The 18,314-nt window shown below is 39.6% G+C and overlaps 1 protein-coding gene and 1 long non-coding RNA gene across 2 annotated transcripts in view; one reads left to right on the top strand and one right to left on the bottom strand.

The window, feature by feature from the left end:
- Positions 1-5,661: 5,661 nt before the first annotated feature.
- On the bottom strand, positions 5,662-8,461 carry LOC116410564. Its single transcript, XR_004222481.1, has 2 exons — positions 8,307-8,461; positions 5,662-5,782 (listed from the first exon to the last, which is right to left on the bottom strand). It is a non-coding gene; the product is annotated as an uncharacterized LOC116410564 (long non-coding RNA).
- A 5,710-nt stretch (positions 8,462-14,171) lies between these two features.
- lonp2 (lon peptidase 2, peroxisomal) overlaps positions 14,172-18,314 on the top strand; it is a 66,465-nt gene continuing 62,322 nt past the window's right edge. The window contains exons 1-2 of the mRNA XM_031900823.1: positions 14,172-14,527; positions 17,380-17,614. Coding sequence (XP_031756683.1) covers positions 14,295-14,527; positions 17,380-17,614 — 468 coding nt within the window. The 5' untranslated portion in view covers positions 14,172-14,294. The remainder of the gene's footprint in view (positions 14,528-17,379; positions 17,615-18,314) is intronic.

Below are 18,314 nucleotides of genomic sequence, written 5' to 3'. Positions count from 1 at the left end.
TGTCAATAGGTGCACTTGATTCATTAGACAGAGTGGATGGATGCCATTGTGCTTGGTGCAAATGAAAGAAGCGTGTTTATAGCAAATATCTTTAATAAATGGCATCAATATGTGCACCAACTGCCTCCATCTTTAACTGATCACACTGGCAGCTGCATACGTAAACGACCTATAGTAGGGGGGAAAAAGGGAATTTTTCATAGGTACAAAACCTCTTTGAGACTGCTTTAACTTTTGTATTATATTTATTGAAAATGTATTCTATACAGATATTTGAAAACTGTTTTGGAAGATGATTTCAATGGATGTACATATTTTCTTAATTTTCTATAAAAGATTTTATGTAAAAGTTGTATTTATTTCACCTCACATACAATGCAAAATATCTCAGTATAACAGTGCAGGAATAAGGGGGCACAACTGCATATCTATAAAGCATTATATTAGAAAATGGAGGACACATGACACTGCAGAACTTTGCTGCAGTTAATATTTGTTTGTGTGTTACACTACGTAGGGGCACATTTACTAATCCATGAATGTCCGAATGCGCTTTTTTCGTAATGATCGGTACTTTGCGACTTTTTCGCGAATTATCGCGACTTTTTCGAGCTCTCAGTACGAAAGTTGCGACAATTCGCGAAAGTCGTAATGGCTATGAAAACGTTGCGACAATTCACAAAAGTTATAATGGCAATGAAAAAGTCGCAACAATTCTCGAAAGTCATAATGGCAATGAAAAAGTCGCGACAATTCACGAAATTTTTAATGGCTATGAAAAAGTCGCGACAATTCGCAAAATTTGTAATGGCTATGAAAAAGTCGCGACAATTCGCGCAAGTCGTACCAGTTACGAAAAAGTCGCGGCAATTTACGGGAAAGTCGTAACTGCAATGAAAAAAAATCGCAAAAAATACGAAAAAGTCACAAAATGTTCGTTTTCCAATCCAAATTTTTCGGATTCGGATTTGTGGATTAGTAAATCAGCCCCTACATGTTTCAGGCAAAGTTCTGCAGTGTCAGGTGTCTTTTTCTAATATAATTCTTATGCTATATAGTGCTACAGCAGGAGCACAGGAGCGACAACAGAGTTAGCTGAACTGGGATACTGCAGTTTGAAAGAGCTTGCCTATCTATAAAGTCTTCCATTACTATAACATTTACAGTCACATTAACTTAATATATGTTGCAATAATGACAACTATTCTTTACATTTTTAAAATGTTTATTTTTCATTCTATGTAACCTGTCCCAGTGTAAAACCAAAGCAAAAGAACCATATTGGTTAGGGTGAAAATGGCTACAAGGAACACTTCTTAAATGCAAGACATGCCCTGAAAGCCTTCTTAAAACAGAAGGTATTCACATGCCTCCTGTTACACAAAAACACTGCCTAAAAACCACAAATAAGAGGCTTTAACTTTCACTTAAAGGAAAAGTAACACAAAAAATTTTTAAGTAAAAAATCTACCCTGCCCCAATAATTGGCGATCGATTGATCGAGTCTAGCCTTGCTTCTGTATAGGAAGGAGTCAGGCTAGGCTCGATCAATCGATCGCTGCATAGTGGATGCTTCCCCCAATACTTCCCCTGCATCGCCGTATCACCTTTCTTCAAATGACTGGAAGCCAAGTTTTAACAGGTATTTTATACTAAAGCATTCAAAATAATAAATGGTTTGCAGGATAGGGCAGTTATTATTATAAAGTTATAAATTTTTTAGTGTTACTTTCCCTTTAATGGAGAAGGAAAGGCTATGTCAAAATGTTAGGCACCCTGCAGTGACTTTAATTGCTTACCTTTTACCCAGACTGGTGCTCCTGCAGCAAGTGTCTCCTCTTCCTTTTTTTGTCCGTGCCCGCTTGCGCATGTGCAGTCGACTGGAAAGTGGAACTTTAACAAAAAAGCCAGATTCTCTCACTCTACTTGTATATAGTTTAATGATCAACTGCAGAAAGTAACAGTCCCCCACGTTAAGTGGCTACTAAAGCACATAAAGAGCTGTCGTGCATAAAAAAGGACAAGGATGAAAACATAATTTTGCCCCTTTATAGGTCCTTGGTAAGGCCTCACCTTGAGTATGCAGTGCAGTTTTGGGCTCCAGTCCTTAAGAAGGATATTAATGAGCTGGAGAGAGTGCAGAGACTGCAACTAAACTGGTAAAGGGAATGGAAGATTTAAGCTATGAGGTTAGACTGTCGAGGTTGGGGTTGTTTTCTCTGGAAAAGAGGCGCATGCGAGGGGACATGATTACTCTGTACAAGTACATTAGAGGGGATTATAGGCAGATGGGGGATGCAGGGCCGGAACTAGGGGTAGGCAGGGTAGGCACCTGCCTAGGGCGCAATCACTGGGGGGCGCACTTCTCAGGAGAAAGATTTTTTTTTTTTGTTTCATCTTTAGTGGGTTCACTTACCCTTTATATCGTTAATACAGGGCTCTCCTGCCTGCTCCAACTCCCTCTGCACATGTTCTTTTTGCGCCCCCCCATCCCCCTGCTGCCGGCATTTACCTTAACGCTATAGAAATCCGACACTCGAGGGATGGAGCATGAACATGCGTGCATACCAGTGTCAATCAACAGCCGCCAGTGGGATAAGCGCAGGGGTGGAGCGCAGTCTGAAACTGAACTAGAGCAATTGTATGTGGTGGGCTGTCTGCTGGCACAGGTACACTGATAGGAAGTGGGGGCTAAATACATATTGTATATGGCTACACACTAATGCTGGATACTGGCACAGGTTCTTGGGGAGCAAGGGAAGGTACTGGCTAATAATGTGGCTGCACTGATGCTGGCACAGGAGGGGGTCGATCAGGAAGTGGGGGCTAAATATTTTCTGTGGCTGCACTGGATAGTGGCACAGGTTAAGAGGACAATAAGGGATGGGGACTATATATTTTATGTGGAAGCACTGGATGCTGGCTGGCAGAGATACACAGGGGCAAGGGTGGGGGCATTTTGTTTTTTTTTTAAATCAAAGCAATGCATCTTTTTTCAGGTTTTAAAAGAGGTATACTGTATATGGACAGGTACACAGAAGTGACATCTTGGCAACAACTGCATGGCAGCGCTAACAGTACCCTTTATTTTCGCTTATTTAAATATTGTTTCACTGCAAAAACATGCTTTGGTTTTTCTGAATATTTACTTTTTTAGTGCACCTTTTGTTTTTCATGTTAGCATATTTATATTTACATAAGTTATACTCATTAATGTGTTGCAATATTTCTTTATTAAAAACTGAAAAAGTAAAATGGTAACTTGGAACTACTGGGGGGGGCACTGATTGAATACCTTGCCTAGGGTGCCAAAATACCTTGGCCCGGCCCTGGGGGGATGTTCTTTTCTCCCATAAAAACGATCAGCGCACCAGAGGCCACCCCTTTAGATTAGTCGAACAGAGCTTCCATTAACATGTAACCCATGTAACTGAAAAAATACCAATACTTTTTACTTTCACTAAATAACATTTATTAGTACATCTCATGCACTTTAGTCTAAAATACCATAACTATAGGGGGCAATAGGTTACACGGCAGGGGCAGTATTAATAAAACAATGATTAACTGACCCTTCTTACAGTAACCAGTAATATACAGTCCTATGACATATTATTATTTATTTTGATATCAGCCCCATAACTAATTTAATTTTGGGTTTGGGTTATTTATGCACCTTCCTGTCCTGCTTAAATATTTCCTGTGGCAGGGGGCATTTATCAATACTGCACTGGGGCAACAATCCATGGTAACCAGTTTCAAAAGTTATCAATCAACCTATGTTAGTAAATGAGCCCTTATGCCTATTTAATCGCCTAGATAACATATGTAATTCCAGCTGTTATGAGCAACATCACCGGAAAAGTTTTACTTCACTTTTTAGTGTCAATTAGGGGTATTTTTATCATGCTGTGTAAAAAGTGGAGTGAAGCAAAGTATATGATTGGCTGCTATCAGCAACATTACAGGTGATGTTTTACTTCACTTTTTACACAGCATGATAAATATACCCCTAAGTGTGAGATTTGGGGAGTAGACTTAGAATTGGGGCCCTGATTAAATGTTGCACCTCAAAGGGGTGTATTGAACTGAAAAACTCTAAACATTATTACTAACAAAGGCCTTTCATGGGGGGCCTCTGGGGTTAGGAAATAATTTGCCCAGAAAATCCCTGAATTATCTTGCATTGTAGTTGGTTTCCATTTTTGTGTATTTATTATTAAAAATAAATAAATAATATTATTTTCTATTTTACCTTTTTCCAAGGTAAAACATGAAATACCAACTGATTGCTAGGATCAGCATCCACAGCAACTGGAAACCAAACCAATTGTTGGGCAAAATTGTTGCTATTATTAGCATTGTTTAATACTAATTTTTCTGTTCAAGCCATTCTTCATTCTAACTTTATCCTGAATGCCCTGTTGCTAAGGCCAGGAAGCTTGGCAACCAAATATTAAATGTAATTATTAGTTGCAAAGTAGAAAAGTTTCAGCGACATTCCTGCTAAGAATAGTGTAACCTGTAACCTATTACTGGCTACTAAACAGCAAGAAGCATCATTTATTGTCATAGCAACCAAACAGAAATGTACTTTTATTGTGTCTTGCTCAAGACAGTTCAATACTATTTGTTATCTAGTTTCTATGCACGTCTGTACCCAAGTCACCCAAATGGCATAACTAGACCTTTCTTACTAACAGAGAGTGAACTGCACCAGTGTACTTTGTCCTCATTCTAACTGTACCAATGCTAATTTCTAATTGGTAACCTGGCCCAGTATTTGCTGGAAGTGATGCAAGCCTTAGGGTACAATAGCCAGGTCTTTACCTTCCTCTGTATTTCATAGGAAATGTTAAGTGCTGAATGCATTATTCTTGAAGCTGACTTGTAATTTTAATTCCTTTCTTTTATCTTTCCTCTATACAGATTGCTATAGTGTGCGACCTTCTGAGCGATTTGTGCTTCGGTGCTTTACATTTCTCTTTACAGGGATTTTTCTGGCTTCTCTGTAGTTCAGCTTTTTACCATCTTCATCTGAGCTTGTGTCAGAGAAAGCCAGCCTTTACTGAGGGAGACCCCTTAGGGTCCTCGGCTTTGTGCCGACCCCTCCTTTTGAACCAAAAGCTAAAGTCATCAGGCTTTTGGTTCTGCTGAGACAGCATCTGGCAAGCTTCTTTTAAGAGGTAATTTTACAAATTGATTTTTGTACATAATGTCTGCCCTAAATATACGGGGTGAGGTGGTGCCAATTTACCAGGCCTGCTCTCCTCTTATACAGTAATCATTAGTTTATGCAGGCAGGGTTATTTGGTAGTTCATTTTTGATATTATATAAAAACACTGTTCCTAATATAATGCCTATTTGTACCCCTTGTCTGCCTTTAGGTTTCCTTAGTGCAAGGAAAATGCCAGCACCTCAGGTAATGCATCTGTTTCTTTTATAATTACATTATAAAAATTGTTATAAATACACTCTCATTTAAACCAATGTTTCCCTTTCACTATTCTACACATTCACTGAAAAATATATCTTTTTCTTAAGCACGTCTCTTTCCTTTCACTTACAGGTGATCTTCAATGTCCTGAAGGACTTCATTGCACAGGACACAAATTTTGAACACCTTCTTTCCTATTATGGTAAAATATTGTCGTATTAAGTCATTGCAGTGTTACTTTATTATACGTAAATTATTTGCCCTGATTTAGCTCAGTCTTTGATGAAGATGCATTTTTCCCTGCAGAACATCACTACAGGAGAGATTTTGAGAATATGACCAACCTGTGAGTAAAAGAAAAATGGTCTTATTACATGTTGTGAATCATTTGCCATTGCCTATAGTTAAGTTTAAGAGCAATAAGGGTGGAAAATTGTATCCCTTAGGGCTCTGGCACACGGGGAGATTAGTCGCCCGCGAACAGGGAGTTTTGTCGCAGGCGACTAATCTCCCCGTGTGCCAGAGCCCTTAGGGTCCGTGCACTTAGTGGTCTGCTCAGGCTGTGCTCTGCAGCTTATGCCAGATTAAGAATTTAATATAAGAACACAGCAATATTAAACAAAGGGCATTTAATACTTGACTCCGGCATATGGTAAAGGGCTACCCTGCACCTTGCAGTACCTGTAGCTCTGTAACTTGTGTATCTGAATGAAGTGTAAGCAGGGGGTGTTTCAGGGACAATTATATACCAATGACAACTCTCTAAATCCACTCTAAATGTGGTACTGTCAAATACAGTAAGCATAATATTCATATATAAGTGCAAAGTAGTGCCCTATGCACTGCGCTAAAACAAATTGCATATCCCCTTGCTCCATACATGGTAAATAAACTCATAATTATTTTTTATATAGTGGCTTTCTATTCCTTTGTTTTGCAAAATTTAAACTTTATTGTATATGTAAGCAGTGCCCGAACATGGTTTCACCTCAATGCATTATGGGACCTTTTGTGTTTGCCATCATACCGCATCTGCTTTAATAGATAAGTGCATTTATTGTAGAAATACAATGAAATAATAGAACTCAAAGGGAATTTTTTTTTGCAGAGAAAACTTCCTCTTTCAATACATGATTGACCACAGAAAAGTGAAAGAGGAGAATGTGCCCAACTATCTGGAGATATTCAGATACCTGGTAAGTAATCCAAAATAGATATTTAGGTCAATGAGTAATAAATTATATTAGATTGCCGGGTCTTTCCCCATTTATTTATTTTATGGCTGGATATTTGCATGACACATGATGAAACAGCACAAGGTTCAGGGAATAATATATCTCAATGGGTTTGATTTTAATAGGAATAGCTCTAATTAACTGATTTCTTACTGACATTGGTGCTTTTCTTTTGTTATAGGAAGCACTGGAAGAGCTGCAGCAGACATTTTATGTCCTGCGCAAAGTTGTGCGTCGGTCTCCTGTAAGTGTCATTATTAGTATTTGAGAGATTTTTATTCAATGTGTGCCTTTATAACATTAAGGAAAATTATTATGTGGTGTATCTCTAGTAAGTTCCCTGATTACTGTAGCTGATGCATTCCACATCCTCACTGCCCCCACTGAATAAAGCAACTATTGTTACCATCTATATAGGCATAATTATAAAAAGTCTTCTTGCTCTCCCCTTTGCTTCCATTCCTGTGTCTTTGCCCACTCCCTCAGGCTGTAAGAACAAAGCTTGAGGAGATTCAAATCAAGATCTTGCAGAAGGAAGAAGAGTTGCAGAGAGTTGCTGAGTAAGTGGTTTGTAAATAACACTTTCCATTACAGTTACTGACTTACAAGTAATATATATAAAAAAAAAAGTTTTCATTTTACACTATATGAAATATGTAATCCTTTGATCATATTGATAATGAAAACTAATGAATCTTCCTAAATCAAATGCCTTAACTGTAGGTACCTATTATAATAATTTATTATTGTGTTGTAAAGTAGGCAGGGGCTAAACCAACCCTCTAGCTCAGGGGTGTTAAACTCAATCACATAAGAGGGCCGAAATCTAAAATATAGGCTATGTTGCCAGCCAAATTTTTTATTAAGATACTGCACAGTCAGATAAAATAGCCAGAAGGGCCGTATTTGGCCCGCGGGCCTTGTGTTTGACTCATGTGCTCTAGCTAGTCAGAGAACTAAAATTGCTATAAGGATAAAACATCTTTACAACTCTACTAGGATAATAATATCACAGAGCAAAATTGGTTTAAAAAAAAGAATCATGCAAAAGCCATAATAAAAGCTATTGGTTACCAGCTCCCTTAGGGAGTTTGTGGGGCACAGGAACACAATCAAGGCATGTATCTCAGTTATTGTCCAGATCACAATACATACCTTTCTCTCATCCACTGGGTCTCCATGTGATACAAAATATTTTTTTTTTATAAAAGTTTTTTCTTCTATTTATTAACATATCAAAGGGGTGTAATAAAGAATTCTAGATCTGCATTATATACATACTAAGGGGAATGTTCTCATAGAGCAAGATGAATCGAAGGATCTTGCATGTATAACCGCATCCCTTTTCCCATTTAAAATGTGTACCAGTCTATCGGTTTTGCCCGATACATTTGTACATATGCTCCTCCCACCTTAAAGTGGCAATAGGTGTTTTGCAGATGTTGAAGCTCCAACCTCTTTGAGGTGAAGCCTATCCTTACGGAAGAGCATTTGTTACACTAGGCACTTTATAGCTCTTATAATGTTACTGTTTGGTTAAATGGTATCATGGTATAGTATTCCTCCAGTGATTATAATTCTAGTCTGAACAGTTTGGGAACAAATAATAATACTGACTTTTTAAATGTTTTACCTTTCTATGCAGTGAAGAGACTTCTGCTACAGTAGTGGATTATGCAAATACTCCTCTTTCCCAGGTGCAGTCAGAGGTGACTTCTCCTCAGGAGTCAGAAGACACTCCTCTGGAGTCAGAGACAGTGGAGGCTTCAGCTTTTGTGGTGGAAAGGCTGACCTTTAGAAGAAGGGTCAAAAAAGCCATCACAAAGAGGTTCCAGAGAATTTGGGTAATATATTTATTTACTTGCAATATATTTTTCTGTTGGCCAGTGACAGCTCTAATTCACTGCTATTTCAGTCACATCTGCCAAAATGATTGGAACAATAAAAAGGCAACTATTGTCATTATGGCCCCTCGTATGCTCTGACCATTCAGCAGATCAGTCAGAGAGCATACCAGGGAGGCCAGTGTATGGTTGTACTCAGTTGTGAGTAGTGGCCAAATCTGCATATATATTGTAGGGCTGCTGTAACTCTGACTCTGTAAAAATGTTTTTTTCCATTGGGAACTAGACTGGCCCTAAGTGAGTCATCAGTTTAAGAATAGAAGGCGCCAATATGGATAGTCGATATGCTGTAGACCCTGACCAAGTCTTTTACATTTTCAAAAAAATGATTTGGCTGTAATTTGTTCTTATTTCAATAATTTATAATCTTTTTCTTTTATTTTCAGAGCTCCGCCAGACGACATATGTGCTGTCACCAACCTCCTGCTGCTCCCTGATTCTCTACTATCCCTCTTGTGTGTACCTTGTGTGTGCACGGGTGTGTGTCTGTATGAGGGTGTGTGTCTGTATGAGGGTGTGTGTCTGTATGAGGGTGTGTGGGTATGGATGTGTGTGTGGGGAGTTATGTGCATGTCAGTATATGAGTGTGTAAGAGTACACGTGTATGCAATACATGAGGATGTATGTCCTAGATGACTGTGTTCCCTTTTCTCCTATTCCATTTATCCCAGCATAGAAGTATAGTATAGAACATATATAGCCATGATCCAGGGAGTAAAACCGACTGCTGTTTGGAGTCAGGAAGGATTTTTTTCCCTTCAGTGCAGATTGGCCCAGTACTGGAGGTTTTTTGCCTTCCTCTGGATCATCATCTGCTTGAGTGTGCAAATGCAATTTGCGTGTGTAATTTTGTGTGTATTTAGGGGTTTGCACGTAGGGGTATGCATGTAAGTATGTGCCTATGAGATTGAGTGGATATTTTGTGTTTGTATGCTTTTAGGTGTGTTTGTGCATGTGGAAGGTATTTGTGTGTTTGTGCTTTTAGGTGTTTATTTGTGGATACTAATATAGCACAGCCATGATCCAGGGAATAAAAACGATTTTTTCATTTGGAGTCAGGAAGGAATTTTTTCCTTTCAGTGCAGATTTACCCAGCACTGGAAGGTTTTTTGCCTTCCTCTGGATCATTTATTGGTTCCATGAAGCAGTTGTGGCCCCTAGGATCACTTTGGCTCTGTGCAAGCCTAGCCAGGAGGAGTCATCACAACCCTAGAGCCGGGCTAGAGTCAGGAAGAGAGAGAAGGTTGGTCCCTTAAGAGCGCTACCCAATCCCCTGCCCTACCATTGAGCCCACAAAGTGTTTTGAGAGCCACAGCTGGTTTCAGGGAATGCTCCACCATTTTTGGCTATTATTAGTAATAAATTCTGTGATCCCCAACAGATTTTTCCATAAACATGTCTCTGGGTTTTTTTTCTTGAATCCTTATGGTGAATATTGATGGGGGGGAATTGGCTGCAGTGCCTCATTCTGACTGGCCAATTGTGTGACAGGTAACTAATACCAATGGGGACTGCTCAAAATCGGCAAATGCAGGGCAGGGTGGGGTAAAACTGGGTGGTGTTGCTGAAAGAGTTGTTTGGTTAAAGAATGGCATGTGTTAATATCTCAGTGGGTTATTAGAGAGGGACATATGCCTTGCTGCCCTCTAGCATGGGCAACTGTAAAGCTGCAGCACGGTGATGGGGTGAGTGGACAGCTATTAGGGCTGCACTAATTAAAGTTAATGCAAACAGTTTGCAATTGGTGCAGTCCAGCAAACTGCCATTATAAGATGCATCCCTGATTCTTCACGAGATCTGTTAGCCTTAGGGCTATGACACATGGGGCTATTGGAAAAAGGACTTTTAATACTACACAATTTCTCTTCTAGAATCTAGACTGAGGCTAAGTTTAGAAATGTATCCAGCCAACTGTGGCAGGAACTAGGAGTAGGGAAGCATGAACAGTAAAATCCCTAGCTTTTTGTTCAGCAGCTCTCTAGTCTGGTATTTCAGTACCTATCTGGTTGCTAGGGTGCAATTTACAGTAGTAAACAGACAGTGGTTTTGGAATATGAATGGAAGAGGGTCTGCATATAATGATATGTAATATAGAGTAACAATAACAATAAAATTGTAGCCTCAAGACAGGTTTGGACTGAGTCTACAGGGACATTTGTAAAAAAAAACCCAGTGGGGCCTGACTCTTTAGGCTCCGCCTACCCAAACCTGATATCCACTGCATTTGCTCCCCTGAACCAGACCCAATCCCCACTGCTGTTGCTCCCCCACTGCCCATCCTTTCCCAATTGCAGTAAAATATAAGGTACGCAAGTAGGGGGGGAAGAACAGGCAGTGGGTGAGCGAGTAGTCAGTCGGGACCCCCTCACAGAGCAACAGTTTTTGGCTGCTTGGGTCAGCGACCCTGTTTTAAACCTGGAAAGAGTCAGAGAAAGTAAATAAATAGAACCACCCCTTTAAAAGGTAAAAAGGTAACAGCTACAATTATAAAAAAGCCGCTAGATACAAATGGATGCAAGCTATAAAACAGAAGTGCAACCTGCTGATTGGCTGTTTTGCATTAAAAACTGATTTAATTTAAAGGAGAACTAAGTGAAAATGTGTTAGGGGTGCGCATTCATCCAGCTGCCTCCAGCTGCTGCAAGTGTTAAACTCCTTCCCTAGGCCCGGGAGGAGAGGGGGGCCCAGAGAGTATTTCATCAATGTATGTTAGTTTGCCACTGTTAAATTAAATAGGCAACTTTACTGCACTTGGCGATTGTGCCCTTAATGTGTGCTGACTTCATCATTTGTTTGTGTTGCTTGGCTGCTGCCTGTCTTATTTTGGAGCTGCAAGTGGGGAGGGCCCAGGCCAGCTGATTTTTAAGTGTAGGGGTGGGATAGATGAACACTGCACCAGTGCTACCTAATATAACACCTTTAGTTCTGTGCGGCTGCAGGTCCAGTAACCTCCCTGCCAGACCCACCCCCACCAATTGCAGATGACTACACAGGACCTGGATTTTCTCAGAGCAGACTGGATAGCAGCAGCAGCACTGGGCCGGCCCCCTCCCCACCACCGAGTTTCTAGCAGGATTCCTTACCTGTGCTGAGCTGATCATCTGCTGGCAGCAGATGCACTCCATTCCCAGAAAGCTTCTTCTTTGTCAGGCATGCCCAGAAGGCTCTGCTCTTCAACTATCCTGTAGTTTTAGAGATAAGGAGAGCTCAGCAAGAAGAGGGGGTGGGGCTTTACACTGTACCAGGAAGTAGAGGAAAGGAGCTGGAGATTTCTGAAAGCAGATCAGACTGAATGCAGGGACTAAATTATGTTATTCTGGGGGTTGTTTAAAATAGTGATTAATGGAGGGCACGCTATCATCAAATAAATATTTTTTGGTGCACAAAAAATAGCCCAAAAGTACCCCCATATAGGGTAACCAAATCAATGCCTTTTTCATAAATATGAGCTTGCACACAAATAATACAAATAAAAACAGGAAAGTGGTATTGTTAAAAAATCTTTTCTTTATATAAAGCAACTCTCATAATAGTTACAAAGCCAAATTTAATCAATACATGTAAAAATCATTTAGTATCATTATACAATACATATGACCAAAATTTTGCACAAAGAGAAAAAGGGGATCACAGATTAGCAAATACACTTGCCAAATGAGAATTACCCTGACGTTTCGGCACAGAAGCTGATCCTGATGTATACTATATTGTGAGGAATATAATTACCCTATTATATATATTGTGAGGAATATAATTACCCTATTACGACTGTCCAAAACACACTCCACTGTCCCTGTATTCTAGTGTAGGGATCCCAAGATTTGGGCCCCTAAGGATGGGTTCCCCTTTAGACAGGCGCCAGAGGGTGACCTTATGGTTTATGGACACCTAAAGGTGGTCCTAGCTGTTTATGTGTGAAAAGGGAGTTTCACTGTTATTCAGCAGCAACCACTAGGTGGCAGTGTGCTGCAATATAAAAAGGGATGACACCCATTTTGTGCAAGGTTTTAGTCCTGGAACCCCTCTCTGTGAAGAGGTTAGCTACAGGCGCGAGTTCTTTAGCTTAGGAGTATATGTTATAGTCCACTCTAGCAGTGAAAGACAGGAAGAATATTTAGAAAGGGCAGACGGAAGCCCCACCAGGAGGTAGCGAGGTTAAGAGCTCCTGGCATTCATCGCCAGAGTTCAGGGTTATTAAGTGGCCAGCTCAGGTGGAAGCAAGGGATCACACAGTAGAGATTACCTAAGCAAGGGGTATCCTGGCGTGAGTACCAGGGAGAGGCCTCAGGGAGGGTCACTCTGGCGGGAGTCCCGGGGAGAGCCCTAAGAGAGGTTCTTCTGGCGGGAGTACCAGGGGTAAGCCCAAGTGAGAGGGTCTCCCAGAGGAAGTAAAAGGAGAATACCTCAACTGCCTATTGTACTCCTGTGTGCATTGAATAAACAAGTTATTGGTTATTCAGCACATCCAGTCTCCTGGTCTATTCCTCACAGAGTGGATCCTCAACTGCCTGGTAAGCAGCAACACCAAGGAGGGCAAGGTCCTGGGAGTTGCAGGGAGTCCCTGTCCAAGGAGGACAGTACAGAGTTTCCCATGGAGGGGTATTATAGTTCAACCTGTCCCTACCCTAGGTGGAGGCATGCCAAGTAACAGCAATATTATATAGTAAGCGGGGACACAGGGCTCCTGTAGCGCCACACGCAACTAAATGCGTGGTAAAAGTAGCAGCACCGCCTAAAGTGGGCTACACTAGCAACAGGTATGCTATTGAAACTGCAGTATTTAAAGCACCCTTTATTATTTCCATCAATCGCCTCAAAAAAGATAATTCACAAATATATAAATAATTTCAAAAGGAACTGCACTGATACAATAAACAAAACACCAAATTTAAAAGACAAAAGTAACCCTACAGGAACACATCAATCTCACATTGCTGGACATATCATCATTATAGGTACATAATAAGTGATAAAGTGCATGGAATCAATATATCTTAATTCATTAAAGTATACTGTAAATAAAGAGCTACAAGCATAAGAAATAAATAGCAGTGCAAAATACAGCTAATGACAATACATGTCAAATATAATATAAAGTACATAGTGTCACAAATTGACCAAATTGGTTGGGAGTAATTTTAAAGATAGGGGAAAAAGATTTACTTCTTTTTAAAAGCTTTATTCCATAGATAGATAGATGATAGATAGATAGATAGATAGATAGATAGATAGATGATAGATAGTTATATAGAGATAGATGATAGATAGATAGATAGATAGATGATAGGTATAAGACAAGGTTATCTTTGAACTACTACAGAACAAAATACCAAACCACTGTAGGGACAATGTGCTTAGGAAAAGACAAACAAATTTCCTTCAGGCTTACTTCCAAACAGGCTGGTCTACCTGAGTGTTACAGTTTATTGCAATATATATATATATATATATATATATATATATATTATTAGTATTATATATATATTATAAGTATTTATACCTATATAAGTTAAATTGCGTTTATCGGTTAAGCAGCAGTTCATTCAATCACCATTAGATGGCAACCACTTCCATTTGCGTTTACTAAACAAAGAGCGCATTTTGATCCTTCTCGCTCGCTGTAGCTGCAGTTCGTACAAGCTGCACTTTGCCTCTTTTCTTTCCTGAGTTTGACAGTACGTTGTCAGGCGCTTTGCTTCTTTTATGCGTCGAGCGTCATGGCTTCTAGTGGTTCTATCCAGATTCCCAGACGGCTGCCTTTGCTTCTGACACATGAGGGGGTGCTGCTTCCTGGCTCCTCTATGAGAACCAGCGTGGACACCCCGGGTAATATGGAGCTGGTGCGGAACCGATTGCTTAGGGGTACGTCACTGAAAAGTACAATAATTGGCGTGGTCCCAAACACCAGCGACCCGAGCAGTGATAGAGAGGAGCTTCCTTCCCTGCACAGGTGAGAATAATGTGGCGCTCTACCTCCTGTCACATCTTCATGGTGCCCGTCTGCCACCTGCCAAATTTCCCTGGCTCATTTGGTTCAATATCGTGTTATGTATACAAGTGTCAGACTTATACAAGAAAATATTTTGTACTGTGACTTCTCTTCTCTGGACATGATAAGTTGCGTTTCACTGTGGAACACAGGGCTATCTTTAATTTTTATGTGTAAAAGTTTTAACTTAGTACATAGAGAGAGAAAGAGACAAACATCATGGAAGTGTCTGGGAGAGAAGAAGGTTTGTGGCACTCTGCTTGTTGTACAAGTGTGGGTGAAGTTATGTTTTGAATTTATCCATTTTCTACAATGTTCTTCCTGGCATATCTGAGGGCAATTTAGTGCTCATACATTTTCTGCAGTGATCTTACTGGCATGTTTGGGGTTAATGTAGTGCCACTATATATTTCATGTAATGATGGCATGTTTGGGGTTGTGTTAATTTCTGCAGTGATTTTAGTAGTCATTGTGTGGGACTTTGAAGTCTTTCCAGAGAATCTGTGGTTGTGCAATGCCCACTAAGGAATGAAAGGGATTTTAAATCCAAGAATCCATCACTTCAACATTGAACAAGATAGAGATAGCATAACATGTTTTTCTCTCAAACTGAGGCATTAGTTATACCATTGTAAAAATAACTATTTATTTTTGGCACATGTTAATGCACCCATTTTAGTTGATGCCAACTGTGTTGATGCCAACTGTGTTTGATGCCAAAATAGGAGTATTTTTTCCCCTTAATGTGCACATTTTCCATTTTTGCAGGGATCATGTCTGTCATGTCTACAGTTAATGTGCTCATTATCCATTTTCTCCAGTTATCTTATTGGCATATCTGGGGTTAATGGAATGATTATTGTCCATTTTCTGCACTGATCTTTCTGGCATGTTTGGCCTGTGCTTTTGGGGGGCGTAAGTTTAATTTGTGTCCACATTTTCGTTGGTCCTGCATTCTTGGTCATTTTGTAGCAATATTGGCCACTATACCTACCCCTTATAGAAATAATAGCAATAATAATAATTAGATGCCGTTCCTAGGCTTACTGTAAATACACATCTCAGGAATACTAGAGTATAACTTATATAGCTGCACATCCTAACCCTACTGCCGTATAATGACTGTAAGCAAAGTACTAATACAAAAATATTTCACTTTACCTGAAAGGAAAAATATACCCCCCATTTTTATATGAGCTCATTCAGTTGACTTATGTAGAAAAGGTACATAAACTGAACTTCCAGAAATAAAAGCTTTTTTTGTGCACACACATTCCCGATTCCACAGAATGAAACAAAGCCATGTAACTCCCTCAGTGGCAGTAGAACCATGGTGCGACAGGACCATACCATCAGTGAACCCATAGCATTACAGATCAATGCAGTCAGTGGAACCATAGCAGGCACTTGCTGTCAATTCTGTATAGACGCCACTAGGGTTGTCCTCTCTGCAGCCAAACAGCTGTGTTGCAACTCTACAGCATTTCACCAACAGCCTTTGGTAGTTGGGAGAATTCTAGTAGTTGTAGTCCAACAGCAACTGATAAATTGCATGTTGGAGAATCCTACATTATATATGTCCCATACTTGTTCCCCTGCCTTCCTGCATTGCCAGTGTAAACACAGGGTGAAAGGACCAATCCCAAGAAGGAACCTAATTAAATGAGAACCAGAGCCAGCTGGGTTACCATAATGTGACAAAACATGCTGTAATTTAAAGTACTTCCTGGCTGTTACATTATGAAAACAGCCGTAATTGGGGAGGTGCAGAACCAACTGACATTGGACTACAAACAGGGCCCATGACCCATTACAGCTGTCTAACTACAGCTATGAGTATATATAATTTAATAAGCCACAAATCCTGCATTTGTGTATGTTATATAATAAGCACCGGGAGAACAATGCAGCCCTGTATTGAATCTAAAGATGTTCTGACAGATTATCACCTGTAACTAACTGCAAGGGTCATTCTAAGCAAAAACAATCCCTTTGTCCTTTGGACTGCTCCATTTTTTTTTCTCTGCCTTATGTTGGCATGTCATTAAATTTATGAGCTATAAGAGGAAACTGCTTGCATAGAAAGCTTTAGATTTTACAGTTACAATTAAAGTAATTTTATAAAGAGTCAACATCTAGGTATTTGTAGTTGAAATAAAGACAAATGATGGAATGATTCTCCACATTTTTACAATTGTTATGGGTCCAGGAAAATGTATTTCTGTACATCGATAAATTTAATATGACTTTTATTATATCCTCAGTTGCAAAAGTGTATTTTTTTTTGGAAAACAATATAAAACTATATTCCCAAACCCATGTTCCTATAAGGGCAAATTGATTTTAATTACACTGACCCTATTGTTTGTGTGAGGGACCTTTCATTTTAAACTATTTTGGCATAGGGATTGATGTAAATCATGTTTATTCTCTTTAAACTACTGCGTATATGTGTCACTGTTTTATTAATAAAAGGATAATAATAATGCTATTTGTTCCGTGAAATGAAATAATGTCATTAATCACATTTGTTTTTACACCATTTAGAAGTTTACCCATAATTTATAGTTAATGGTATCCTTCTGCTAATATCCTTGGTAAATGGCATTGCTACAAGGTTTAGGATTTGCCACATTGGCCAATAAGCTGCAGACTCAGTCAATTCTGAAATGGCTTAACAGTATTTGTCTGTGTGTTGCTCATTGTCTAGATCCTGACCGGAAGGAGTACGTATTTAAAATAGTCGTGATTACATTTAAAAAGCACCTAAACTAAAGAGTGATAGTCTCCCTTTATTTTATTTACCCTACCAGGATCGGCACAGCAGCGCTAGCTGTTCAGGTAGTTGGAAGCAACTGGCCCAAACCACACTACACCCTACTGGTCACAGGCCTGTGTCGATTCCAGATTATTGAAGTCCGAAAAGAACGACCATACCCAGTTGCAGAAGTGGAGCAGTTAGATCGACTTGAGCAGTTAAGCAGTAAGGAGGAATTTAAAGAAGCACTAGGAGACCTCTCTGAGCAGTTCTACAAGTATGCTGTACAGGTAAATCATTCATTTGTGGGCTCTGCCATAATGGTGCTTTAGAAATGGGAGAAGACATAAGATGACTATCTACCTATTTGATTATATGTTTGATGGTGCAAAATGATGTGTTTAAAAACTCCTTTTTAATTTTTCACACAATTTCCTATTGCTAAAAAATGCTGCATTGTTTCAATTTCCTAAAAAGTTTAACTTAAACATGGTCCTGCACTGTACCATGTAAGAAGGACATAACTAACCTAAGACACTGCTACCTTTATACCTAAAACACCACAGGCTTGCAACGGTTATCTTATTTAGCCAATAAAGGTATTACCTTTATACCATTTTTTTTTAATTTCACAAGGGTTGCCCTGTAATATTGTGACTGGCTAACTACTGCCTCTTTGCGGAGATCAGCAGGAAGAGCCCAAGCATCTTTAGTATTATGCATGCCTAATTCCTTCCTTGCTCATTTGCATAGCATAAATTGTATTGTCAGCTTTTGTTATTCTCATTATGCTAATGATTGATGACGAGGTGGCACTGTGCATGCATAGCATCTCCAGGTATCAACTTAAAAGAAAGTTGTGTTTAGACCTCCAGGTTGTCAAAATACTTGTTTTCCAAAGAAAACAGGTATGAGCTAAACGTTTTAACCTTGTTATGAATCTTAATTTCAGATGTTCTATATTTCAAACATTTTGGCATTCATGAGACA

This window comes from Xenopus tropicalis, chromosome 4, assembly GCF_000004195.4.
Source record: "Xenopus tropicalis strain Nigerian chromosome 4, UCB_Xtro_10.0, whole genome shotgun sequence".
NCBI lineage: Eukaryota > Metazoa > Chordata > Amphibia > Anura > Pipidae > Xenopus > Xenopus tropicalis.
The sequence above is the reverse complement of the archived record's forward strand: the minus strand, read 5'-3'. Positions and strand labels throughout refer to the sequence as shown.